Below are 27,649 nucleotides of genomic sequence, written 5' to 3' on the forward strand. Positions count from 1 at the left end.
AATCTGCTTTGAAGATAGTTTTCGAGACCAAGAACTAAGCCGAGCTGGTGCAGCTTGACAAATCGTCTGTCACAATCCCTCCACTTTTGAGAAACGTCACAATGGACGATAGCCAACCCATAATCTTGGACCAACGCTACTCTTTGTCACTCTCAAGGTGTGGAGCGATGCTTCAGAGATGTGACATTGACCACACAAAAAGTCTACGGGCACCAGGCACGACATAGCATGCTTCTGCAATGTAAGTGGTCTCACAGAGATTTTCCGAAGCGTGAGAGTAAAAAAGACTTCTGACTGGAACATACGTGCCCAGATTGTGATTACGTTTCCTAATGAAATAGATTTGGAATGCATTATGTTGTTTGTCACTGTTTGATGTTTCATATACATCTGCAATTTGTAGTTTTTTGTTTATATTGGCAGAATATTGTGTGTTTATACTGAATACAGGCAAGCAGATATTATGATTCGTTCAAAGCTAAATCGTGCGAGACGTACTCTAACACGTATCATTCAAATTCTCCATTTTTGTCATAATTTCCTCGATTTTGGAGGGAAAGTTGCTGGAGTGAGTGTACATAATATAAAAACCGTTTGTGCAGTGGAGTAGTGACCGTGATGGAGCATCATTTCCAATATGTTTCAAACTAGCAACTCTAGCATTAGATTATACATGCGAGGGCTGTTTCATACAGGACTGGTGTACTGATATAAGGGGGTGTATTTACGACATGTCGGCAGGTCTTCTGGTAGATCAGTAAAGTCTACTTTTTATCAAATTCAAATCCATAAACTGTTCCCTGCCCCAGCAGGGATTTAACCCGGAGTCCATTAGGACTGCAGGCCACCTCTCTACTGATTAAGCTAGACTTGGCTGACAGCATATGATATGCCAAGTGCTATGGTAAAGCTTTTGCCAAATCCCAGAAGGAGGATACCTAGGAGTCTAACAGGAACGTGGAAAAAAAAAAAAATCGTCACTAGTACGTTCCTGGTGACGAGATATCAAAAACGAGATTATCACAGGAAATATACTTTAATTTTTTTTATAAGAATAAATTCGACAACTTGAAAAGTACTGGATATCAAAGCAACAGTTCATAAGATGGAGGGCTGGGAATGGTTACCTTTTTGTGTGACATGATGAGAGCCAGCTTCCTACAAGAAGGAAAGGTATAACTCGACAGACAAAGGCACAAGAGTTTTTCTTAGCAGGGCGTAAGCACAGACACACAGTTCTTGAGACCAGTAAGAGGGACCCCATCAAGCCTATACACTTTGTTAGTACTCAGGCCAGTGAAGACCTTGTTAAAAACAGTTTAATGTCATATAAGTGAGTGTGGAGAAGAGATGGAGGACCAGCAAGGAACCATCCAACGTAGAAATGGAGGAGAAAGTCTGGGTAAAGAGTTATGAGTTCAGAGGATATAGTGTGAATCAAATCAATATAGCAAAGAGCAGACCATGCACGATTCCGAGCTAAAAACATGAAAGAGGCGAGTTGGGGTGGATTACCGCCAGTACCTTCTGTAGGCCTCCTCCTTGCAATGGACTTCATTAGAACTAGTGTGATAAAACTTTGTTTTTCCTTGAATATCCACAGGATTGGAGAAAGGAATGTAGTCTTTCATGCCTAAGAGAACTACGTCCATAATGCACAGGGCACACTCAGATGGCTCCCGACCATGGAGGCAATAGTACTTTCCAGTAAAATCAAAGACATACTGCTTAAGGGCTTCCCAATCTGTAGCTCCACAGTCCCACAGCCGTCACTTCTCTGGAGGATCCACAGGCCCTACCCCGTGATTTAAACATTTCCTTGCCTTGTAGTGGTATGTGAAGGGAATCTTTAGGTGAATTCGTATTCCTGAAAAATTCTTTCCCTTCCTGAAGCGCTCAAAGGGAAAGATTTTTTCTTTAAGCAGCAGATATTATTGGAACTTGAAAGAAGTGTCTGACCTGTCTCTTCAAAAACTCCTTCGCATTTTTTTCTTTGTGAATTCTGTTGTGCTTCATTGTCTTAAATATATTAAAAATGTTGAAGGAAGTTACTGTACAATTTTATTAATGCAATTTACAATGGTATAAAAATGTTTAAGAGCTATCTGTATAGTTTAAAAAATATATATTACCCATGGCAGCTGAGATGTTTAGCTTGACAGATACAGCAGACGACGTACTGCCTGATTTTCATCCAGTCTTGTATAATCTGCACTGAGCTGTATAATAAGGGTGGGCTTTCTCGTAGGTAGCTCCGCGTAGTTTGTGTGTCCGCCGCAAGGGCGGCACTGGTGTAGTGGCAGCCATTTTCAAGCTTCCCATCTGACTCCCGTACCTTTTGAAATCAGCCGATGAGGCTAGAAGATATCGTACCACGGTCCACTGTGCAACTTTCAGATGCAAAAATTAGCACAGGAATTCATCGAAGAGGGATGGCATTACATTTCACAGGTCAGAAATATATTCTGTTGTAAATTCAACAAGATTACTAGATATGTTAAATGGCAGAGAAAAGGATTCTTCCTTCCTAAGAAGCATTGATATCAGCATCTGCAGGCTATATATAGTAATTTTAGCACTTTTATTGACAAGAAAGACAGGGAAGGCCTCTTCTGTGCAAGTGAGGGTGTAGTTATAATCTCTCATGAATATTAATAATACTTTAAAGTTTTGCAAAGAAAAAAAAAACGGCCTATGCCACTGGTTTTTTCCAGGGCTGACTTACACACCTCGCACAATAGTACTTCTTGACACCCATATGTTTGACACTTTCACTGAAGACAGTCGTGTTCACAAAGCAATAAGACTGGTTCCGCAATGGTACAGTGCTATTAGGGTACATAAAGAAATCTATCACAGAGGAAGCTGTTGGTACTAAAGCAAGAAAGCAGCTGGCTAGGTTGATTATATCTAAAAATCAGTAAGAAATAATTAGGGAATTATGTTTACGTATATGAAGATATGTGTAGGTAGTATTGTTAATAGCTAATAGACAATGACAATTTTCTAGTGTATATAATGTACTTAGATACTTTATGATGGCGAAATTTACATTATTTTCATACAAGTGCTCTTCCATCGACTTCAGTTTTATCATTACCTCATAATTAAACAGACAATAGGTTAAGGCGGCCATAAAGAGAGAGAGACAAAAAAGGTATGTTCTGCACTGCAGCAACCAATGACGTTGTTTTATTAATATTTTTGGCTAAATATATCATATAATTTAGAGATGTGCAGAAGAAAATTATCATAATCTATCTATATTTTTGTACTATGATACATGTGTCTACATAGAAACAACAGGTAAACAGAGACAGCAAGCTAAGAACAGTGTTCTAATTGCATTATCATGGTGGAGGCGATATGTGTGGGTGTTTCAATATGGCGGCCGTATGTCACATGCTGGCTGAGGAGATAGCTCCTCCATATTGTAGAACTCAGTGACAATCTGACAATGCCAAATATTCTATATTATGTTCAGGGTCACACGAGGATTTTTTTTCAAGAAACATCTTGCTTGGTAAGATTCCCGAAAGAGGAAAATATTCCATAAAGTTCAAAACAGTAGTTTGGCTCATGTCGTGCAGCTGAAAAAAAAAAAAAAAAGTGATCAGAGCCGTACGAGTTTATGAGATGGACGATAAACAACTGATTTTTATTCTTACGAATGTTATTCATGGTGGAATACAAACCAACAGCATTAATGTAGTGGCGACCTCCCACATCTCAAATGTGTTGTGCTTTCATTATCCAGCTCGAGATATGCTGTGCTTTGATGTTGTGGTTTGTAAACCTAACACTACCATACCAAGTATCAGTATGCTTGGTCTCTTTAGCTCGGCAGGGTTACCAACCAGAAAATTTTTCCTTCCTTTCCAAGGAGATCTTTAAGCAAATCGTAGGGAACGAAAAATCCTTCTAAGGGAAGGAAAAGTTTAGGGAAGGATTTTTTTTTTTTTTTTTTTTAGGACGACCATAAGACTGTGATCAGAGGAGCCAAGGAAAAAAATAACAATGTGAACAGGAGGATTTTTGTAGGTAAAAGGAAAAGTATGTTCTAACTTCCAAGACAGTCAGGGATACAAGTAGGGTACTGTACATGCTGTTCTAGGTCATTAAGGATAAAAAAGATGTATGTTCACCACGTGGGTCAGTGAATGAAGAGGAAAGCCACAGGTGGTGGTAAACACTGATATCTTTTAAAATGGAGATTTCAGACGAAAGGTAATTTGCTAGTATGCGCTCCATCTTAGAAGTAAGATAGTCAAAGATTCTTTCATAGTAGAATTGAGGGACAAGTACAAAATCAATATGTCTTTAATTAGATAATGGCAAGATAACAGACGCCTGAGTATGGAAAACTCGGAGGATTCATATTCAGGAAGACCACAGCATGATGCATTGTTGCATTCATATAGATCTTTTCCATGTGACGTCACGAGTCATGTGACTTGTTTCCGACGCCACACTGGACGGCAAATTGTCGGACGTCTAGACAGAGAGAATTGCAAATTCCACAATGGTATTCCACTGTTGTGCCTTCGGCTGTAAGACAAGACAGAAAACTGGAAGTGAGGTAGACTTCTAGCAGTTTTTAGCCAATGAGGAAAGACAACAAAAGTGGATAGCGGCCGTGAAGAGGGAGAATTGGCTACCGACGGCCTACACCCGTCTCTGTAGCAGGCATTTCATTTCAGGTGAGCCGATGATTCATGAATAGATACGGGCATATTTATCATTGTTAGCAGTTGAAGATGTCATGAGATATCCTAATTACGTTAATGTCACAGAGTACAAGACCCACATGGCCATGTGTGTGCATGGGAAAAGAGGGGGAGGATCTAAGTGACAGGCCCTTTTTTAGTATTATTCCAGAGTTTCACCCTAAACGAAATTGGACATAAACTATATTCTCCATAGCAGTGATGATCAAGAACGTTCGATGCATAAGTAAAAGTGATTAGATTACAGGTTAGGTCATACTTAAAGTTAGGTTAGGTAATGTTAGGTTAAACCTTAAATTTTTATTTTATCGGTGTTTTTCAGTGCCATTCAGTTGAAACTGATATACGAGTATGTATCATGGCGGATCATTTTAACAGTAGTGCAGTACAGAACACTATTCAACACCTCAGTATAAAACTGTTACCGTACTGTATATACCACTGTGAATCTGTGTGCTAACCTATGTTTCAATTACAATTGAAGCATAATTACTGGTACAACTATGTACTGTATAATTTTCTACTTTACTTAGAAATGAATATTGCACGACTGAAAGCCAAACTGCCAATACATGCTCCAGTTATGTAAATATTTTTCACTGAGTACAAAAATTCTTTAATTACAAATGAGAGGATAAATACAGTACTGTACTTCTTTCAAGAGCCCTTTATATTATCATTTATCAGATATGTACGAAGACTTTTTTTTACGTAAAATGTAAAATCATTAAAACTATACTGTTGAAGTCTTATTTATGTTGTGGTATTCATCAGCATGAAATAAATAACCTTAATTTAAATTTGTGTCAATGTTTTGTTTCATTTGTAATGAAAAAGTTAACTTCAATAGTAATATTGACAGTTTTGGCATATACTGTCAATGATGCATTATAGGTAAAACTATTTTAAACATATACTGTATAGGATGTGTGTATGTATCTAGGCCTATACCTACTGAAATTTCAAAAAAAAAGTAATTGGGGGGGTAAATTTCCAGAATTACACCCAACTCACATTGAACCTTAAAATATTAATTTTTCACTATTTACTGTGATAAATATGAATCTTATTATCATTTCTGTCGGAAATTCCTCTTTTTTAGGAATCCAAGCTAACCCAACAAACCTAACCTAACCTAACCTAGGACCTAACTTGAAGATCAAGAAAAGAAGGTACAGTAACTGCAGCAGGCCAATAGGCCCATGCTAGGCAGCTCCCACAGGAGTGTGACTAATCTACCCTGCCTACAATAGCCCATGCAGGCCCATGCTGGGCAAATCTCACAAAAGTCTGACTACAGGTACGACAAATTTTATATGCAACCTATACCAGTCATATGCTTATCTAGCCTATGTTTGGAACTTTCTAAAGAAGGGACAGCCACTGCATCGCTGGGTAACCTATTCCATTCATCAACTAGTCAATTCCCAGTCAGAGTAGACAATCCCTACCCCCTTGGCCCCACGTCAATAATTTACTGATTACCAGGACTATTAGATGTACGGTATGTCACTTCCAGCGAGATATATTACACATATTTACCTTGAGGGATGCCCCGGTGAACTTTGACGGGATGTCCACCAAATAGTGATAGAAATTGCCATATAGGAGAGCTAGTTTCGGTCCCCAGTACTTAAAACGGGACTCTCTAAATTTGGTGTAAGCTTCCAGCCCCAAACACTTTATCTTGTTCCTATGCAGATCTTGGTGGCGGTGATCCAAACTCCTGCATATATCAGACAGTTCAATCTCTGACAGCCCTGTCTTGATAGCCATTACTGCAAGGAGTTTGTCGTCCAATATGGAGTCATAAAAAAAAATCGTGATTTGTGACGTCACTGGAAAGTCTATACACAATCACCTTTGACATTGAAATGAGTGTGGAGAATGTGGAAGGATACAGAGTAGTGATTACCATCAGTCATCTTGGACAGTTGTCTCAGTGAGGAAGAGGTGACGCTTAGAAGAAGAGTGGTAGTGTTCAACAGAAAGATTATTAGAGGAAAGGCCATGAATGTTCCAGAAACGAATGTAGAGTGAGCCAGATTGATGTTTTGTCATGGCCGGGAGAGTGGTAGATGGGATGGACATTTATGCCCCTTCCCCCCTCCCATGGCCTAAGATTTGGTTTATGACGATGTCCTGGCATTGTTTGGAAATTTGCTGAGTAGCACAAGGCCTTAAACGCCACCACGGCAAAAATCCAGTTAAGTATATCATTGTCTTCTCCAATCCTTCCTTTATCCCAGGAATGCATATTTGAGACCTTGTGATATTCGCATTATGGTCAAAAATCCCATTGAATGAAGGTAGCTTTCACTCCCTGTGGCTAGGAGCTACCTCTCCTGTCGCCAGGGTTCGGGTACAAGGCCGCATATCTCAGTAGGTTGACGTTACGTTATCCTATTGGCTAGTGCGGCCACCATCTTTGCCAAAGCTGCCACCCAATGAGTGTGGGTGTGTTTCAAAATTGTGGCGAATCACGGCGCGATTCTGATTATCTGATCAATCACCACGCTTGGTCTGGGCCCTCTTTGGGTTGTTTGTTGATACTCCCGGCTGTTTCTCTAGTTCTGTGGCATTTCTGATGGACTGTTCTGCTTCCTTCGGTGTTTTACGATATTTTTCACTTTTCATCTCATAATACCCATCTTCTATAGACAAACACACCTTTAAAGAAATGAAAAGCATTCGGGAGCCGAATGCTAATCATCCGCCTGAATATTCTGTTGGCCAAGTCCAAGATTTTGGCCATATCTTGATACCCTGAAGGTTTTATGTTGATACCTCAAGCCGTTCATGCGATAGAATGTTGCTAAAGACGGGCAATACAAACTAGTTGGCCATTGGCAGCCATTTTGATGATCTTGACCTTGACCCCGAGTGCTCATTTTCGAACTCCTCCAAGATGTTTTAGCCATATCTTGATACCCTGAGGGTTTCATGTTAATAGCTCAGCCGTTTATGAGATATAATGATGCTAAAGACGGGCGATAAAAACTAACTGACCATTGACGGCCATTTTGCTGGCCTTCACCTTGACCCCATGTGCCTATTTTCGAACTCGGCCACGATTTTGGCCCTATTTTGATATCCTGAAGGTTTCATGTTGATAGCTCAAGCCGTTCATGAGATATAATGGTGTTAAAGGAGGCCGATGAAAACTAGTTGACCTTTGGCAGCCATTTTGGTGACGCTGACCCCGAGTGCCCATTTTCGAACTCGGCCATTGGCCGAGTTCGAAAATGGGCACTCGGGGTCACCAAACAAAAAAATTCATTCTATATTATAAACATATTGGTGAACAACATTTACCTGTTCATAGAGTACTTTCATCCAATTTCATCCTCAAAATTATAAGAAACACCCCTTGTTGATATACTGAGGGTTACAATATGAGGGTTTTTGCACTTTCATCAGACGGAGCAAGAACACTCAAGTGCAGAATTGTATGATACACACACACACACACACACACACACACACACACACACACACAAATGAATATCTAAACTTTCCGATGATACAAGCCCCTATTTGCTATTCCTAATAGTTTTTAAGTGGGAGTTCTCAAACCTTAGAGACAATTTACTCTTTTTTTTTTTTTTAATGGGACTTAGGGCATTGTGCTACTTTACAGCATGTCGGCTGTTGCTTAGTGGTGTTCATAATTGCGATTCTTCAATTTTTTTAAATAATCTAAAATGGATTCTGTGAATTTAGAATTGTGTTGTAGTTGAATATTTGCGTCAAATATCATATTAAATTTTAGGCAGAGGAGCAAGGGGGTGAGACTAATAGGATCTGACTTTTTAATTATATTCGATAGTGTGCTGAACAAGGCTACTGGCCTAAACAGTGATGGCCTACTGAATGGTTTGTTTGGCCTAAGTATAAAGAGGATGATAAATGTTTCCAAATATAAACGATTTGTGAACAAAATGCAAATTTTACTTGAGGAATTTGTGGCTATGGGCCTAAGTACAAATGTTTGTGGTCTGACTGTCATTTTATTAAGCTTTTTTTCGGGGAAAGGGTACTAACCCTCTGCCAACCCACTTGTTGACACGAAGGGAACACATATTGGTTTTTCGTAATATTATCACCCAGCGTATTAAATGATTTCCTGGCTAAGAGGAAATTACTCGGCTTGACACTCAGTGTAGAATAACCCTGGAGTAGAGAAGCACCACACTGATTGAGTGGATAATGGGCACCCCCACCGACCGTGAAGCGTATGAATGAGGGCGTTAGGGCTCCAGTGCATGTGGATGGTGAACTGACAGAATTTTTCCATTTGAATGTTTGACTGAAACAGGGATGTGTCATGTTTCCATGATTGTTCAACCTGTAAGTTTATGAATGGTATTATAAAAGAGATACAAGGAACGACAGTGCATGTTGGAGCAACCCTAATGAGAAGGGCAGCGTTTGGAAAATTTCTGTTTTGTTGTTTGCAGATGATACTGTATTAAGTGAAGGCGAATGGAAATTCCAAGGCTTGGTGAATGAGTTTGGGAGAGTGTGTAAGAAACTGAATCTAAAGGTGAATGTAGGAAAGAGTAAGGTTGTGGTCTTCCAAAGAAATGACATCCCAGAATGCATAGTGAGGCTGGATGGTGAGGAAATAGAAAATGTGAGTGCATCCAAGCAACTGCGTAGTGTGATGAGTAAGGATGGAAGTTTAGTGGATGAAGTGCTTGAAAGCTTTCAACAGGGAAGAAAGGTTGCTGATTCTTTGGAAGCACTGATAAGAAATTCTGATGTGAGCATGGAAGTAAAAAAGTCGTTGCATGATAGTATTGTGATACCACCTCTAACGTATGGAAGCGAAGCGTAGACTTTGTTAGAAGGACATAAGTTAAGGGTGAGAGCTGTGGAAACGAGTTATTTGGGAGGCGCATGTGGAGTTACATGGAAAGACAGACTGGTAAATGAGGGAATGATGGAGCGTTGTGGCGTGGGTGTGGATGTGATCGAAATCGTTAGGATATATACACTGAGGTGGTTTGGCCATGTGGAGAGAAGGGAGCGAGAGACTAACGAGGAGAGTGTATGTGAGTAAGGTAGAAGAGGGGGGAGAGAGAAGGGGAGACCGTGGATGAGATGGAGGGATGGAGTGGAGAGGCACAGCATATGAGAGGGGAAGGTGTTAGCTGGGCGTTTGGTAATATATAGATAAACAGACAGATAGAAAGACAGTTTGTGGTCTGGTCTAGTTGTGATACTTTGAAGTGCATTCTTCATCGATTGCTGGACTTCCTGTGAATTGGATAAGGAGGGTGTCTGTGTGTTTCCCTTTGTTTCTTGAAAATTTAAGTGATATTTTTGTGGGCTACTGATGCATAATGCGCTTCTTACTTCATGGTAGCAAGATTTCATTATTGTTCAGTAAAGATTCAGGCGACAGTGGGGTTGAGTTTTTGATGTGTAGATGTTACTTTTTTTCTTCTTCTTTTTTTTCAAAACTTGTTAGTTTGTTCTGTGGTCAAGGGGATGCACCAAGTTATCCCAGTTTTCTTGTTTTCATGTATTGATTAATATTTAAATTGTTGTTTAGGGAGTTTTTGGATTCTCTTTTTGCCTTGGTCGGATGAGTTTGTTGCTTTAGTCTCGACAGATTTCTCCTTAAGATGATTTAGTGAAAGAGAGAAGAAGATGATTACATTATTAATTTTACCACCAGGTTTATGAGACTAACTGACAGTAGTAATAATTTTACTGACGTTGGTGATTGCTTTGTAGATGGCTGGTTGAGAGTTCAGGCAGAACATATCTAAAACCTGTTCCCTATCTTTGTGTGAACTCTGACCAATATGCCTTTTTTCTGCTTTGTAATTTTTTTCTGATTTTAACTGGTTTTCCTTTGATTGTATGGGATGTGATAATCGGGAGCTGAGAAATGGGAGATCATTAACTGCTGTACAGATGGTTTGAACACGTGTTTAGAGAACTATGAAATAAGGTCATAGGAGGACGCTTCTTTGTCATTCTTACTTCGGCATAAGGGAGTGGTGTTGTAGTTGTTCAGGGTCTTCAGAGAATCGAGTTGGGTAGGTGTGAATTTTGGCTGCCCTGTATCTGTCCTTACCCACGAGACTGATTTTACACTGATATCACCAATTTATATTATCTTAAGGATGTTTGCAGTCCTTCCTGTATGCAACTCCTGGCATTATGAATGAACGAATTTTGAATCTGGCTTACTTTCGTGGTCTTTGTCGTTTAAACTTACAGCAATGGGTTTTGCAGACTAAATCATAAATGCTTTCCTCTTGGAGCTAAAAAATCGCCGGTTTTGATATACTTCTTAGTTGTCGTTGGGCACAAAGTGTTCTGTCTGCTGTGAACTGTTAACCGTAAAACTTTGACGGACCTTCCGGAAGGTTTGTGTGCGTTGCTGTGACGTATTTTCATGAAGAAGGCGGGAATTTTCGTATTTTTATAGCTGTATTATTCCCGCCTACTCTTGATTATGCTTGTTAAGTGAGTCACGTGAATCCCCCCCCCCCCATGCTGCAGGAGGTGCAGCACCAGTCAGTCTGTCACTCTCCTTGTTAGGGTAAGGATGATGCCCTGTTTCTCACAAATAAATAAATAAATAAATAAAAATATTCCACCACCACCCACCTGAGTGGGAAGCAAGCCCAGCCGCCTGAATGGCGCCACATATCCTTTGACAACTCCGATAGCACAGCCAAAAGGGAGAAGATGGAGGCGAGGAGAAAACTGTTAAACCTGGAGCACAATACCCTGCCTCTCCATACTCCGCCTCGGATTTCCCTACCCTATCCTGCCTTTCAGCCTTGTCTTTCCCTATCCTACCCTTTCTCTCCTTACCCTAGAATGCATCTCCCTACTCTACCCTGCCTTTCCCTACCGCACCCTACCCTGCATCTCCCTGCTCTACCCTGCCTTTCCCTACCCTACCCTGCCTTTCTTTACCCGAACTTGCATCTTCTTACTCTACCCTACCTTTCCCTACCCTACCCTGTCTTTCCCTGCCATGTTTTGGTTTTTCTTACACAGCCCTGCGTCTCGTTACCCTACCCTGCATCTCCCTACTCTACCCTACCTTTCCCTGCCCCATCCTGCCATTTCATACTTTACCTTCTTTTCCCAACCCTACCCTGCCGTTCCCTGCCATGCGTTGTTTTTCCCTACCTGCATTTCCTCACGCAACTCTGCATATCCATATTCAGCCCTGCCTTACCCTACCCTACTCTGCATCACCCTACTCTACGAGTACCATGCTTTTTCCTATCTTATCCTACCTTTCCCTAGCCTATCTGCCTCTACTTTGCCCTGCCTTTCCCTACCCTACTCTGTCTTTCTCTGCCACGCTTTGTCTTTTTCCATCCAACCCAGCATGTCCTTACCCTACCATGCATCTCACTGCTCTACCTTGCCTTTCCCTACCCTACCCTGCCTCTTCCTAATCTGCCCTGACTTTTCCTACCCTACCCTGCCTTACCCTGCCATGCTTTGCCTCTCCGTACCTGCATCTACTTACCCGGCCCTGCATATCTCTGTTCTCTCCTGCCTTTCACTATTCTACCCTGCGTCTTCCTACTCTACCCTACCTTTCCCTACCTTACCTTGCCCTTCCCTGCCATGCTTTGTCTTTCCTTACCTTACCATACCCTTACCTACCATGACTTGTATTTCTCCAGCCGACTCTGCCTTTCCGCACACAGAGGACATGCGAACTCTCTGGGAGATTATGCAAATATGTGTACAGACTTTGGTGGAGACAATGGTGAGTGACATACCAATGCGCTACATAAAAGAGAAAGTGGCGCTTGCTGTAGATTTTGTGAACTGATGTAGTATAAGAGCACAGGTAAGTACTGACAAGACAGAAAATAGAAGAAAAAATGTGTAACAAGGAATAAGGAGACAATGGTGAATGATACTGCAGTGCGCTACACAAACTCGAACGTGATGCCCGCTATGAAGTTATTGTGGATTGGTATAGTTATAAGAGCAAAGCTAAGTACTGCTAAGAGACGGGAAATATTCTCCCTTGCGTGGCAACTGCGTCATTACGTTACTTCCATGGCTTACACATGACCATGTAGTAATCGGTGATAATAAAGGGTGATATATTTAGTGAAAATGTCAGTACTTAAAAACACAACAACTGTCACCTCAAATACTATAACGCTCAAGTAGCATATGTAGCGCTGAATGTAGAACTTGAGATTTTGCTCTTGTAGGTTACATCCACAGTCACAGAACAGTGCAACAGGAGTCTTTACCATTAAGAATTAGTGAATAACTTGATTTTGAGTGTTATCATGCACATAAGTCACCTCCCAATCTTCTTACCCCTCACGAGGTGGGGAGACCACTTGCAACACTGCCTTGCGCCCCCCTGGGCGCCTCGTCCCACCCAATCCCCCCCCCCCCAAAAAAAAAAAAAAAAAAACTTTAACTCTCTCCGTCCATCCCCAGAACAACTTCAGACCTCCAGTTAGTGAAATGATCGAATTTTGTTAAGCGTTTGGTTGAGTATGTGTGTTTTTTCTTTTAGAAAATGAATGGAGGAAGGAAAAGCAAATGAAATAAAATAAAAACAAGTCCATGTGCCTAAAAGCACAAAATATTTATAACAACTTGATTTAAATAAAAGTGGATTAAATGTTTGTGGGAAGCAACTCCCAGCAACTGAATTCCAGAGAGTAGTATTTCCGGGGCTAAATGAATTTTGATAAGCAGAGGTTCTGCATTGTGGGGGAGAGAGTGTGAGTTCATGGATTCTCCCAGCTGCCCGTGTATTTCGGGAGAAAATGTGAAGGGAAGGCACAATTGAAGCAAGTTCGTCAGAGCACTTACGGTAAAAATATCGATAAAATAGTGCTAAAGAAGCAACATCTGTGTACTGATACTGTTGGAAGGTCCTGCGCAATGGCAGGATTATTGATTAATCTAATGGCTTTATTTTGAATTTTGCCCAACTGCCTCAATGTAACTGCTCCAGCTAGTGAAAATATCCTATTTTTTCCATTGTGGCTGCACCACGGATATGAGTTACAACAACACCTCCGAAGACTATAGGTTATTAAAGGGTATATTGTTGGGTATGAGGGATATGAACAATATAAGCCTGTCTCAGAGTGCTAGGGGTGGGTTCGCCTTCAGAGACTGCATGTGTCTGCTTGCCAACATCTCGCTGAGGTTGGGTTGGCTTTCAGCAACGATAGGGTCCAGCTAATCAGTGTCAACCTTAATGTAGGTTTCCTTCACAATTCCTTCTCACTATGTACTTGACAACCGGGAACCACTGAGTTATTCCCCTAAGCTCCACCCAGTATAGTATCCAAATGATGGCTATCCATGAATGACATCACATCCACTCTCGCCTTACAAACTGCCACTTGCTGATGGAAAACTCACACTCAGTCATTCCTCTAAGTTCTGTCTGCAAAGTCCTAGCTCTCACCCCCTCCCCCCGGCACACACACACACACACACACACACACACACAAGCACAGATGCTTTTATGGTATGGTTGAAGCTGTTCAGTTCTGTATTGTTTGTTCTGCCTTGCCTAATGTACTGTACTCGTAGAGTAGTTGGTGAAATGTGGGATGTTTTACCTGTTTGTAGGTGTGATCTCTCATGCCAGTGCTATGTTGATTCTATGTGTGTGTGTGTGAGATGCTGCAACCGCATGTCAGTTGTACCGGAGAATGACGCCTTCATGCCTTGGTATCGACACATCTTGATTGCATGGCTGCCCTGATTTACAAACGCTCCTTTACTCTCTCCCAATCTCCCAAGAATAGAATGGTGAGCTGCAGCGTTATTGTGGTGGGCAGACAATATAATATATATACTTACAAGAGACTGTTTCTGCACCTTCTCTAAGCTATTTGCAGCTGAAAAGAAGTCGTAGCCTGGGCTTCATTAAAAAAAAAAAAAATGTTGTTCAGTGTTAAGCTGGTGGCGAGAAGGTTTGTCAGATACACAAGGAACAGTTGGGTGTGACACAAAATTTTGCAGTACAGAAAATCTATGCTCCGTCCTCATTCGATGTGAAACCCAGCTTAAGACTTTCAGTCAGTAACAGGGTAGAGTGTGAGCAGCACCTATGGTGAAAGTGTTTAATGAAATGAGCGTGTAACAGTACTGATATGCTAAAAAAAAAAAAAAAAAAAAAAAAAAACGGACAAATACAATATTAGTGACTAACCTGCAAGCTGCCTGCCTCCAAGTGTTGCGACAGGTGAGGGGTGGCAGGCAGGTGGTGTTGGAACAAGGGTCAAGTGCAGGGCAGCCGGTGTCCAGGCCTTGTGCTGTTGTCACCTGCCCCCACTCATTGCTGTTGGTGGACAGGGACAAGGGCAGAGGCTTCCCGGATACTCGTAAGTCGTCTATACAAGCTGCCAAGGGAGAAGATAAATACGTGTAACCATTCACCATTGTCTTCTGCACGTGGACAGTATTTTACTGGACAATTTGGCTCGTTTACTTCTTACTTTCCTCTACATATCATCGGTCAAAACTTCTGTTTACTCAGGGACATAAGTTTAGCATATTTCAATTCTATTCGGTTTTCTTAACTGTTCGTTTCTAGTTGATAGTGCAAAGCAGCATGAGGCTTGGAATGTTTCTCTACCCGTAAATATACTGCGTTAGCAAGGAAAGTGACGGACAGCCCTGTCTGTGAAGTAGGCTCAGTTGGATACTGGGAGAACTTTATCCCTGACTCTGCTTAATGTAATTTCTTTGTTTGTTCGATGAAATAACTCTGTACCATAACTTAGTTAACCACAGATGATTCAGTCAGTTCAGGAGATAATTTTGGAACTGGATGGACTGGCTGTATCCCTCCACAACGAGAGGTGTTTCCTGAGTCGGATAAAGCTGTCAGAATATGGCAAGAGAATTATATAAACGATGTCCTCATGCTGGATGGGTTAATGGCTGAATTATGTTTTAATCCTTTTAATGAGTCGTTTTTCCAGTATAATTTTGTTGTCTGCAGACGATTTCATATAGCACATGAGTAACTTATGAACCGGAGGATTTAACTATTTATCCCTGCAATATGTAAATGTCCTCCCAAGCTGAATAATGAGTGGATGAGACAAAAAAAAATAATATAGACTTGGAGTATTAGGAGTCAATGAGCTAAATTAATTATTATAAGTTCGGTAGTATGGGTTTATGTTTATATATTCTCTTTATTGCCATTCTGATCTAGTTCAGTGCCGGATCTAGCTATCAGTAAACTGTGCACTGGACATACGTCTAAACATCAAGTTTGAATGTGAACATTTATAGACAAGTATGACTCACTCTGGGCTGCATGAATTGACGTTAGCCGTAATATAACACTAGTCATCGCAACCATGAGAAAATTAATGGTAACAGTACTAACAGTCTCTGGTTCTTATTACTTTTTCAGATGAGTAAAATTATATGGAGGTAGATGGAAGAAATTCTAGAAATATCTTTATCTCGAAAATGGGATCAGTAGAAACACTCACATTTTCTTATAGTTCATCCTCAGTTCAGTATAATCATCTGGCCTTAACTTAGGTAAAATAATAAACTTGTCGTGATAATGAGAACAATTACCTTCTTAGCAAGAACAAAACCTGCCTCCACTTACTGTCCTTAAGGTCATGATGAACAGCCACCATCCTCTGTCCTACAAACTCCGCCACTCCTCCCACCACCACTCCATCATCCTTGTCCACCTCTATTCGTGCTGGTGAATCCTTCACTTTGGGAATAGGGTCACCATGACTTGCAATGGATAGAATGGATGACAGACTCTCATTCCGTCGCCATCCATCTCCATCATCAGCAGATATGATAAGGTTGTGGCCATGACGACTCACATACAGGGTATGCCAACGCCCATCCGCAAATGGGAAACCGTCTAGACAAGCTTCTGTCACTCCTGATTCGTTACTGGTCATGCTGGCGCAGGCTACACCTCTTCTTAGCTGCCGGCAGAAGAGATACTACTGTAACGAAGTACTTGTAATAATGAAAAAAAAAAAAAAACGCATTAATAAAAGGATCACATTAATGATCGTGATCCAAATCCTGCTAACTACTAATAAAAGACGCAGATACGACTTAGAAACAGAATTAGAGTACCATAAAAATGAGAACTATCAAGTGTGTATGGTAAGTGGATCATGCCACTACGTATATAATATTTCACTTACTACCGAAGCCTCGCTTCCACCTCGTAGGCAAACCAATAAAATTATCATTTTTTCTTTTAATACAAAGGATAGAACCACCAGGTACTCTTCGCCGCACATCAGTGCAAGAAAGAACTACAGTGGCACAGAAGGCGAAACGAATTTCTTTTGGCAGCGTGTTAACATGGAAGGACCTTTATTGAGGGAAAGTGGGACCCCATTAAGATTGTCCGGTTTAAAAGTATTGGTTAAGACAGAGAGTACATGTGGAGAAATTTTATTTACAGTTATGAACAACTTGGTGGGTGGAGGAGATGAAGGGAGAGCAATGGAACTGTCTAAAGTGGAATTTGAGCATATGAGTCAAAAGAGTACTATCTTATCAGTAGAATAAACAACCGAAGGCTCGACAGAGCATAAAACAGGAGCGTAGGAGGAAGAAGTATAATTATTAGAGAGGTTTCTGCCAAGGCAGCAGAAGAGCAAGAGGGAAGTTATATAAAGTTCAGAGCATCTGGAAAGGATAAAGTAGTTTTTAGCAAGACAAAAGACGGACTGAGCATAATTCCGAGCAGAAACATAGAGTAAAATGTAAGTGATGTAGGGTGAAGCTAATGCAAGTGCCTTTTGAAAGGTGCCTTCCTGTTGTAAATAGCACTGCATTAAAACAATAATTTGTTTCCATTATTGAAGGGGTAAGAGAATGATATGTATGTTTCTCTGCCCGAGTCAATAAGGTACGTTATTTACAAAGCATATTCATATGGTTCCCGCAAGGGAAGCAATAATTACTCCCCAAAAGTAGTACTGCCTGAGGGCTTCCCAATCTGCAGGTACAAACTCTGCATCTGGGAGGGTCCACAGACCTTACTGGAGTGCTACAATTGGCTGCTGTGGTACTGTGGTGGTAGAAGTAATATGGAGACAATGATTGGCAGAGTAAGCAGAGGGATTAGTTTTAAGAAGTTCATGCATATTGGAACACTCCCCAGGACTGTAAAACATCTACACAGGGTATTATAACAAACTTCCTTAGGCCATTTGGGATAGAAAAGATGAAACCTTGTTTCCAGGTGGATCAGTGATTGGATAAGAGAGAGAAATACAGTGGTGAGGTTAAAAATCTGTTTGTATGGAGATTCCGGAAAAAGGGTGGGAAGGGAGGGAAAGGAGAGAATGTGTTCCTCCTTAGTAGTAAGACGGTCAAAGACTCTTGTATAGCCAGAATAAATAGATTAATTTACAGTCCAGATATTTAGTCAGGCACTGACAGTACAGATATAGCCAGAATGTAGAGACTGAAACACTGATGTTTAGGAACATGAAAGTTTTTTTTTTTTTTTTTTATGCGAGGAAGAAGGAACCAAAGGCCATGAGCCCGCAGTAACAGTTCCCTCCAAGAGAAAAACAAAATACAATAGAGAGCCAAATTCAAGATCCGATCATTTTGAGATGCCTGGACACACTACGTTTGAAAGACTGGAGATCATAGGCAGCAGGAAATACAGACAGAGGGAGACAGTTCCAGAGCTGACCTGTTGCATAAATGAAAGACTGGGAGTAACGGTTAACTCTTGCATTAGAGAGTTGGACAGAAAAGGGATGAGAGTTTGCTGCGAGACGGGTGCTACGCGCCCGTCGTAGAGGTGGAGGAATGCAAGCAGACAGTTCAGAGGAGCAGTGACCATTAAAGTAGCGATAGAAAAGAGATAAAGATGCAACAGTGCGGCGAAGAGACAGAGGTTGAAGGGAGTCAGTAAGAGGAGGAGAGTTAATGAGACGAAAAGCCTTTGACTCCACCCTATTGAGAAGAGCTGTATGTGGGAGCCTCCCACACATGAGAGTTGTACTCCACACAGGGGCGGATAAAACCCCTGTATAGAGTCAACAATTGTGCAGGGGTAAAGAAAGAGCGGAGTCGGCTTAGCACACCCAATCTCTTGGAAGCAGATTTTACAAGAGATGTAATATGATCTTTCCAAGACAAGTCCCTGAGTAAATGAAACCCCAAGCATGTTCAAGGATGATGCAGGATTAATCTGAATATTATTAAATATTAGTAGGTATACCTGTGGAAGATTTTTGTCGGGTTGATAGGTGTAAGAACTGAGTCTTAGATGCATTAAAGACAACCATATTATTTTTACCCCAGTCAGAGATATGAGCCAAGTCAGACATTAGGTGTGCCATAGCCTCATCCCTTGTTTCTTGAAGCAACTGCTGAGATGGGCGTTGTGGAACCGAATGGAAAGATGAAGGGTGGAGTCATCAGCGTATGAGTGGATAGGGTTAGATGTACAGCTTAGAAGATCATTGATGAATAAAAGGAAGAGAGTTGGTGATAGGACAGAGCCCTGAGGAACACCACTGTTGATAGATCTAGGAGAAGAACGATGGCCGTCTACGACAGCAGCTATAGAACGACCAGAAAGGAAGCTAGCGATGAAGGCACAGATAGAAGGATAGAAACCGTAGGAGGGCAGTTTGGAAATTAAAGATTTATGCCAGACTCGATCGAAAGCCTTTGAGATGTCAAGTGCAATGGCAAAGCTTTCGCCAAAGTCCCGAAAGGAGGATGACCAGGAGTCTGAAAGGTAGGTGAGAAGATCGCCAGTGGAGCGTCCCTGACGGAACCCATACTGACGATCGGAAAGAAGGTTGTGATAGGAAAGATGCCTTAAAATTTTTTTATTAAGAATTGACTCGAAAACTTTTGAAATACAGGACGTTAAAGCAATTGGACGATAGTTGGAGGGTTGGGAGTGGTCACCCTTCTTTGGGACTGGCTGAATGAGAGCAAACTTCCAGCAAGAAGGAAAGGTACAAGTTGACAGACAAAGGCGAAATAGTTTGCCTAGGCAGGGTGTAAGCACAGAAGCACAGTTTTTGAGAACAACAGGAGGGACTCCATCAGGCCCATATGCCTTGTTAGTACTGAGGCCAGTAATGGCAGAAAATACATCAACTGAAGAAATTTTAATGTCAGCCATGAGGAAGTCAGAGGGGGAAGTGATGGAGGAACAGCACCGGAATCGTCTAAGGTGGAATTGGAGGAGAAAGTCTGTGCGAAGAGATCTGCTTTATCAGTAGAAGAAATAGCTACAGAACCATCAGAGTAGAAAAGAGGAGGGAAGGATGATGAGGTAAAGTTGTTAGAAAGATTTTTGGCAAGGTGCCAGAAGGAGCGAGAAGAATTCGAGTTGGAGAGTTGAGAGCATTTAGTATGGATGAAATTATTTTTAGTAGAGCGAAGAACAGACTTAGCACGATTCCGGGCAGAAACGTAAAGATTATGTGATTCAGGGGTGGGTTGGCTCCGGTACCTTTTGTAGGCCTTCTCCTTGTTGCGACAGCATTAGAACAAGCGTGATTAAACCAAGGCTTTCTTGCGTTAGTCAAAGGATATGAGAAAGGAATGTATGCTTCCATGCCCGAGAGAATAACCTCCGTAATGCGCAAGGCACACTCAGATGGCTCACGGCCATGGAAGCAATAATCATTCCAGGGAAAATCAAAGAAGTACTGCCTGAGGGCCTCCCCAGTCCGCAGCTCCAAAATGCCAGAGACGACGTTTCCCTGGAGGGTCCGCAGGCCGTACTGGAGCAATAGGACAGGTTAAGGTAATAAGGTTGTGATCGGAGGAGCCCAACGGAGAGAAAAGATTAACAGAGTAAGCAGAAGGATTAGTTGTGAGGAAGAGGTCAAGTATGTTGGAGCTCTCTCCAAGGCGGTCAGGGATACGGGTAGGTGCTGTACAAGCTGCTCTAGGTCATTAAGGATAGAAAAGATGTAGGCTTGTTCACCAGGTGGATCCGTGAAAGGAGAGGAGAGCCAAAGGTGGTGGTGAACATTGAAATCTCCAAGAATGGAGATTTCAGAGAAAGGAGAAATGGACAGAATGTGTTCCATCGTAGAAGTAAGATAGTCGAAGAATTTTTGATAGTCAGTAGAATTAGGGGATAAGTAAACAGCACAGATATATTTAGTCAGAGAATGACAGGAAAGCCGAAGCCAGAGAGTGGAGAATTCAGAAGAATCAAGTTCAGGAACACGAGAGCAAGATAAGTCGTTGCGTATGTATACACAACAGCCACCTTTGGCTTTGAAATGAGTATAAGAGAAAGTAGGAGGATACAGAAAAGGGTTTGCTGTCAGTTGCCTCAGACAGCTGAGTCTCCGTTAGAAAAAGAAGGTGAGGTTTAGAGGAGGAGAGGTGGTGCTCAACAGAGCGAAAGTTAGATGAAAGGCCGCGAATGTTGCAGAAATGAAGAAGAAGAGAGTCAGACAGTGGTTCCAGGCACCTCGAGTCGTCAACGGAAGAGGGGCAGATGGCGGGGGCATTTATGGTCCCCCCCCCTGGGGACTCCGAGGCAAGGTGAATCAACGCCATTTTTGGTTAATTTTGAATAGGAAGTGTAGTGTGTACTGTGCATGTAGTTTGGTGAAGATAGATAGAGAAATTTGTACTGGAGAGCATGCTGGCCTACTCTCTGTGTAACTGAGACACTGAAAAAGTTCAGCAAAGGGGGATGGTCAGGAACTAGTCCTGAGGGCTGATGAAACGGGAGCTCCAGCACTCCCTGTCATCAGCTTTCCATCCACCTCGGGAGTACTGCCCTGCTCGACTGGTGCTACAGTCTACTCCAACGAAGGTTGGAGTGTTTCGTACACACACACACACACACACACACACACACACACACACACACACACACACACACACCTTTGACTTTAAAATGTGTATAGTGAAGGTAGGAGGACACAGAAAAGAGATTGCTGTCAGTCGTTTCAGTCACTTGAGTTTTATGGAGGATAATATGCTGGGATTAAACTGTGGAGAGGTGGTGCTGAGCAAAGAGGAACTTGGAAGAAAAGCCTCAAATATTACACAGGTTATCTGAGAAAATATATCAGACAATGATGTGGGGTATACTGCTCTGTTGTCACCAAGAGGGGTACGAAGATGGCGGTATTTAGGGACCCCTAGTCCTTCACCACCAGCAAACACCCAGAGACTCCATGACTGGGAGATCGACTTCATTTTTTTTTTTTATTAACTTTGAATAGACAGTGCAATGTGCACTGAGCTAAGTGTAGATGGTTACTAGAGAATGATAAGTGGAGCATATCGCACTAATCTACACGCTAATGAAACACTAAAAAAGTTTTAAAAAGATAGATAGGCAGGGATTATATCGATCCATGCTCTCTCTCTCTGTCTCTGTCTCTCTCTCTCTCTCTCTCTCTCTCTCTCTCTCTCTCTCTCTCTCTCTCTCTCTCTCTCTCTCTCTCTCCTGAGAGAGAGAGAGAGCCAAGAGTGACTGGATACGTGAGCGTGGATGGCGGATGTGTGCATCTAGCAGGTGCATAAGAGGTACGGGTAAAGACGGGGAGTGTATACCAAAGTAAAGGAAAAGAGTCATCTTTAATATGAGCATTAAATACTTCGTTATTTCATTTTTCATATTAATATTACGCGTCAATGAAGTTAGTGATCATTCAAAAATAAATATTTTCTTTGACGATGATCCATTACTCAGACTCAAAAGGAAAGGCGAATTAGCTCAAACCCTTCGAACTCCGTCTGCTTCCATGCCTGACTCAAATATGTAACTCTGTTCTGCCAAGTATGTTATTTTGTGCATATTAATGTACTTTTACTTTAGTTTTAATGTGTGCTTACCATGCAGTAATCGACTAGCCAGCGGTGGCACTAGGAGTATGTGATTGGGGGGGGGGAGGAGGAGTAAGGACCATTTTGGCCACCTTGTTCCGTTCGACTTTACGGCTTGACTAACTAAATAGATGTCATGAACAAACCAAGTTGATGACAAAGTAATTGTGTTTGTTACTTGTACTTACGCAAAGCCACCTAAACTTAGATCCAAACCTGAAATATTGTTGACAACAAAATAGACACCATGCAAATTATTTAGTGGGGGAAACTAGGGTATTTTGTATTTGTCCTCGCTCTCTCTCTCTCTCTCTCTCTCTCTCTCTCTCTCTCTCTCTCTCTCTCTCTCTCTCTCTCTCTCTCTCTCTCTCTCTCTCTCTCTCTCTATACTGTATATAGGTGGTGGTGACCATCATTTACTCACTTGATGTAGTGCTGCCTACTTCTTCCTTAGGCTTTATCATTCTTTTTCTGTGCCTGCCCTCCTCTCTTCCTATTTCTCCCATCTTTCCTGTCACTTCTTATTGCTTTTCTTTCCTTTACAGGTGGCTTTACATTGAGTGACAAGCCAAATGGTTTCCTGTAAGCCAAGAAACCATTTACAACGCTGGGTGGTAACCATATAACCAAACCATACGTGCTTCCTATGTGTCAACAAGTGGGTTGGTGGAGGGTTAGTGCCCCTCCCCGTAAAACATATAACTCAAAGTCAAATGCCACCCCTTAGGGGATTATGGCATCTGGCAAGAGAGAGAGAGAGAGAGAGAGAGAGTGAAAGAGCTAAGCCGTCTCCGTTCCTTCTTTACCCCTGCACAATTATTGACTCTATACACGGGTTTTATCCCCCCCCCCTGTGTGGAGTACAACTCTCATATTTGGGGAGGCTCCCCACATACAGCTCTTCTCAATAGGGTGGAGTCAAAGGCTTTTCGTCTCATTAACTCTCCTCTTCTTACTGCCTCCCTTCAACCTCTGTCTCTTCGTCGCACTGTTGCATCTTTATCTCTTTTCTATCGCTACTTCAATGGTCACTGCTCCTCTGAACTGTCTGGTTGCATTCCTCCACCTCTACGACGGGCGCGTAGCACCCGTCTAGCAGCCAACTCTCATCCCTTTTCTGTCCAGCTCTCTAATGCAAAAGTTAACCGTTACTCCCAGTCCTTCATTTATGCAAAAGATCAACTCTGGAACTGTCTCCCTCTGTCTGTATTTCCTGCTAGCTATGATCTCCAGTCTTTCAAACGCAGTGTGTCCAGGCATCTCGAAATGCTCGGATCTTGAGTCTGGCTCTCTCTTGTATTTTGTTTTTCTCTTGGCGGGAACGATTATTGCGGGCTCATGGCCTTTGGTTCCTTCTTCCTAGCATTAATATACATACATATATATATATATATATATATATATATATATATATATATATATATATGTATATCTGTATATATATATATATATATATATATATGTGTGTGTGTGTGTGTGTGTGTGTGTGTGTGTGTGTGTGTGTGTGTAAAACATGTAATAAAATATTTTGTCCTCTCAGAGACCTCTCCGTTAATGTTAAGAAAATTTAAATCTGCATTCTCCACTTTTGACCAACTCAGTAATTTTTTGACCAATTCAGAAACAAACTTCGGGGGTGGTAACCCCCCCGTTGGGCCATCCTGCGACTAGCTAATTAATATGACTTCTGATTTCCGTTGCCTCAACGCACTCATGCTTCATCAAACCTGAATCAAGTCCTACACACACTGATCTAAATGAATAATATTGATTATTCTTCTGAATTATATGTGTTAGGAGTTCTGCAGCTACAGTTTCTATTGATGTAATATGCATACACATACTTTATATACCAACCACTTCACCCTGTATGGACAGGGAACCTCAAACACCGTGATATGATCATAATGACGGAGTTTGCCAGCCCTTTCATGCCCCTGAAACTACAATATAAACAAACCTACTGCCACATGTACCAAAACTTGCCAGCGACTGTATAGTTAGCCGAAAAAAAAAAAAAAAAAAAAAAAGGCGTGTCTTCGTTCCGAACTCCTTAAATATTCGAACAGGTAACTCGAAGCAGCAGGGATACCTTCACAATTTTTGCAACTGTGTCAGACCGGACGGTGGAGGCGGTGAGTGGTTTGGGGGTGGAGGTGGGGTAGTGGAGGATGTGTGTGCTGTAGATATTGTTGGCAGTGTAATCTACCAATACAGCTTGGAGGAAATCTGCTACGTGTCATTAGGACAGTTGGTAGCACTGACATGATTTGCCACATGCCCCAGTATTGATAAGTCTGTGATACATGTCTTTATATTGTGTTTTTCCGACCGCTACTTTTACTTTATGTATGTGAACAGTTTCTCATGTGTTCTCTTCCTTACTGTTATTCCAGGAAAACTACAATTTAGCTAGCTAAAGAACTGTCTTGATATAAGTCCTTTATTCATTTAACTTCTACCCTGCTGAAGTTGATGATTGTGAGCCGTCATTGTCATCATCTGTCAGCGTTATTTTAAAAAATGTCCAAACTATTTTATTTATGAGGACATAGTTACTGTACAATCATATTCGAATGTTTTGTTGAGTAACGAAATGAATCCCACAGGCTGAAGTTTGAACACATATCCCAGAAGACCGAAATCTTCAGTCAAATAACTGTGTGTTTCAATCAAGGTGCATTTCGTCTCTTACAGCGTAAGCACTGCTTGCAGATGCTGTGGTTGTGATTGTTTCCTGGTCTTGTAGTGGTGTGGTAATATGAGTGCGACCTGAACGATGACCGTTCTCTGTTAGCGCCTTCCTCCCGAAATCTACCTTTCATCGGTTATGCTGACATCTATTGTTTGCGTTATCTGCTTGGGATTCCCTCCTCCTAAGTAAAGATAGATCATGCCATCTCATTTCCCTAGTTGGATGCATGTTGCGTGCCCTCCATGCCAAGGTCTATACCAGGTTGGCTTGATGTTTTATGGTAAGATATAAGATGTAACAGTCAGGTAATCATCGGCTGACCGATTATCGTTCAAATTTCGGCCCTCTAATGCAGCAATTTTCGCGAATCGAAATTAAGGCTTCGGAATTTCCTAGGTTCATTTATAACGTCATCTCATCACCAGCTGATATGAAGCTTGAGAAAATCAGGCTAACCAACCAGGAATACATAACTGTGGTAGAGCTCTCATAAAGTTGCATGTGTTTCAGTTAATCTTTCGGTCAAAACAGCGACACGATTTTTGTCTTTATACAAGGTTTAACCGCTTCAGTAACTTACGGTGACATCATTTATAGCTTATTACCTCAAAACGATTCTCTCCATGCAAGGAAAAATCTTCATCGGTAAGGGGATTTATGAGGACAATATCTAACCCCTGAAATTCGAAAAGTATTCACAAGTAAGGAATATTGTCTGAAGATGGCAAGAATAAAGCATATTATACGTCGCTGGAGTGACAGGTAAATATTAAAAATTTTCATCACCCGGGATTTATAAACAGAAAAAGGATAACTGCCAATTCCACAGGAGCTCAAGGAGCAGATACAACTGTCTAGAACTTTTCAGCCTTTGATTCTGGCAACGTCATATCTGTTATGTTCTTGCTACACCCAAACCACATTACTAGGTCAAGGGAGAGATTTCAAACTAGAGAAGTGAGCTATACATGTCCTGCAAGCTGAAAATACTTAGCTGCAGAAAACTAGGAATGGTATACACACACCAAAAAAATGTGATAAGTGTAATGGGGATGAGGAAAAACTCCACCTAATGTCTTTACGGTGATGGATGATCTAATAATAATAAGAATAAGAATAATAATGGTAATAATAAGAATAATAATAATAACTACTTACCTATTTACTTACTGGGTAGGCACAGCAAGGAAGCTTCGCCATAACCATTTATGATGGCTGCTTTTGTGTTCACCGCCGAAAAACTTCACTTGAACACAACATGTACTTAGATTAACCTTAGGTAGATTCTTGTGTAATATCAACAAGATCCATAGACACAGGTGTGGAAGAAATAAATGAAGCATGGGTACATTTTACATTTGTCAAAAGAACTGGCTAACTGTTTGCTTAACTGTAACCATAGTCCTTTCAAATAATGAGAGGGACCGCAGGTATACGTCTGTAAAGTTACAGCTCTACAACTTTCGTGGTTTTCTCTAAAATGTGTTACAAAGAAAACACAGTAGATTTGAATTCAGTACTCTCCACTAGGCTAAATGGCAAAATATTTAGCTAAAATCGTCAACAACCTCTTTTATCATAGGATTTTCAACCAAATAGCTGTATCTCAATTACTTTCTGAGATATTTCAGTTTGCACTTTTTGCACCAAAAATGAGTATATGACCTTCAAAAATAAGTCGATGTCATTTCATATTTGGCACAATGACTTGGGTTACCTTAGGGTCCCTTCCAGTGTAATATTGTTAATATGTAAGAGAAAAAAAAGTGCAATGAAAAATAATAATACCTACCAGAACAATAAGCTTCATCATTATGGTGAAGCATAATATCTAGTTACCTATTTACTTGTTGCATAGCCACAATAAGGAAGCTTCACCATAACCAGTATTATGGTATTAATTGTCTTTGAAGTCATGCAAATGAAATTATGGCATCATAATTTCTGGCCTTTAAAAGGAGTTTGTCATTCATATTTGGAACATGTACTTCGATTAACCTAAGTTCGCATCTTGTGTAATAATGAGGAGATCTGAAGACCAAGCTGTGGAAGAAATATATGAAGCATGGGTACATTTACATTTGTCACAATAACTGGCTAACTGTATGGTTAACTGGAACCATAGTCCTTTAAAATAATGAGAGGGACCACAGCTATTTTTTTTTTTTTTTTGTAAATTTACAGCTTTCGTGGTTTTCTCTAAAATGTCTTACAATTGAAACATCAGATCTGAATTCGGTGCCATACTTTCCACTAGGCTAAATGGCAAACTATTCAGCCAAAATTCTCAGCAAATCTTATCATAGTATTTTCAGCCAGATAGCTCTATCTCAGTTAGCCCATACCGCGCTAGTGACGTAGATCTATGTCCCCTCCAAAAATG

General features: G+C 41.2%; 1 protein-coding gene across 1 annotated transcript in view; it reads right to left on the bottom strand.

Moving 5' to 3' along the window:
- Positions 1-27,649, bottom strand: part of LOC145411964 (putative neural-cadherin 2) — a 452,962-nt gene that overhangs the window by 59,948 nt on the left and 365,365 nt on the right. The window contains exons 24-25 of the mRNA XM_080281935.1: positions 16,351-16,690; positions 14,926-15,115 (exon numbers count right to left, since the gene is read on the bottom strand). Of these exons, the coding sequence (XP_080138061.1) occupies positions 14,926-15,115; positions 16,351-16,690 (530 nt within the window). The remainder of the gene's footprint in view (positions 1-14,925; positions 15,116-16,350; positions 16,691-27,649) is intronic.

This window comes from Coenobita brevimanus, chromosome 91, assembly GCF_032717465.1.
Source record: "Coenobita brevimanus isolate Jiangsu-jjx chromosome 91, ASM3271746v2, whole genome shotgun sequence".
NCBI lineage: Eukaryota > Metazoa > Arthropoda > Malacostraca > Decapoda > Coenobitidae > Coenobita > Coenobita brevimanus.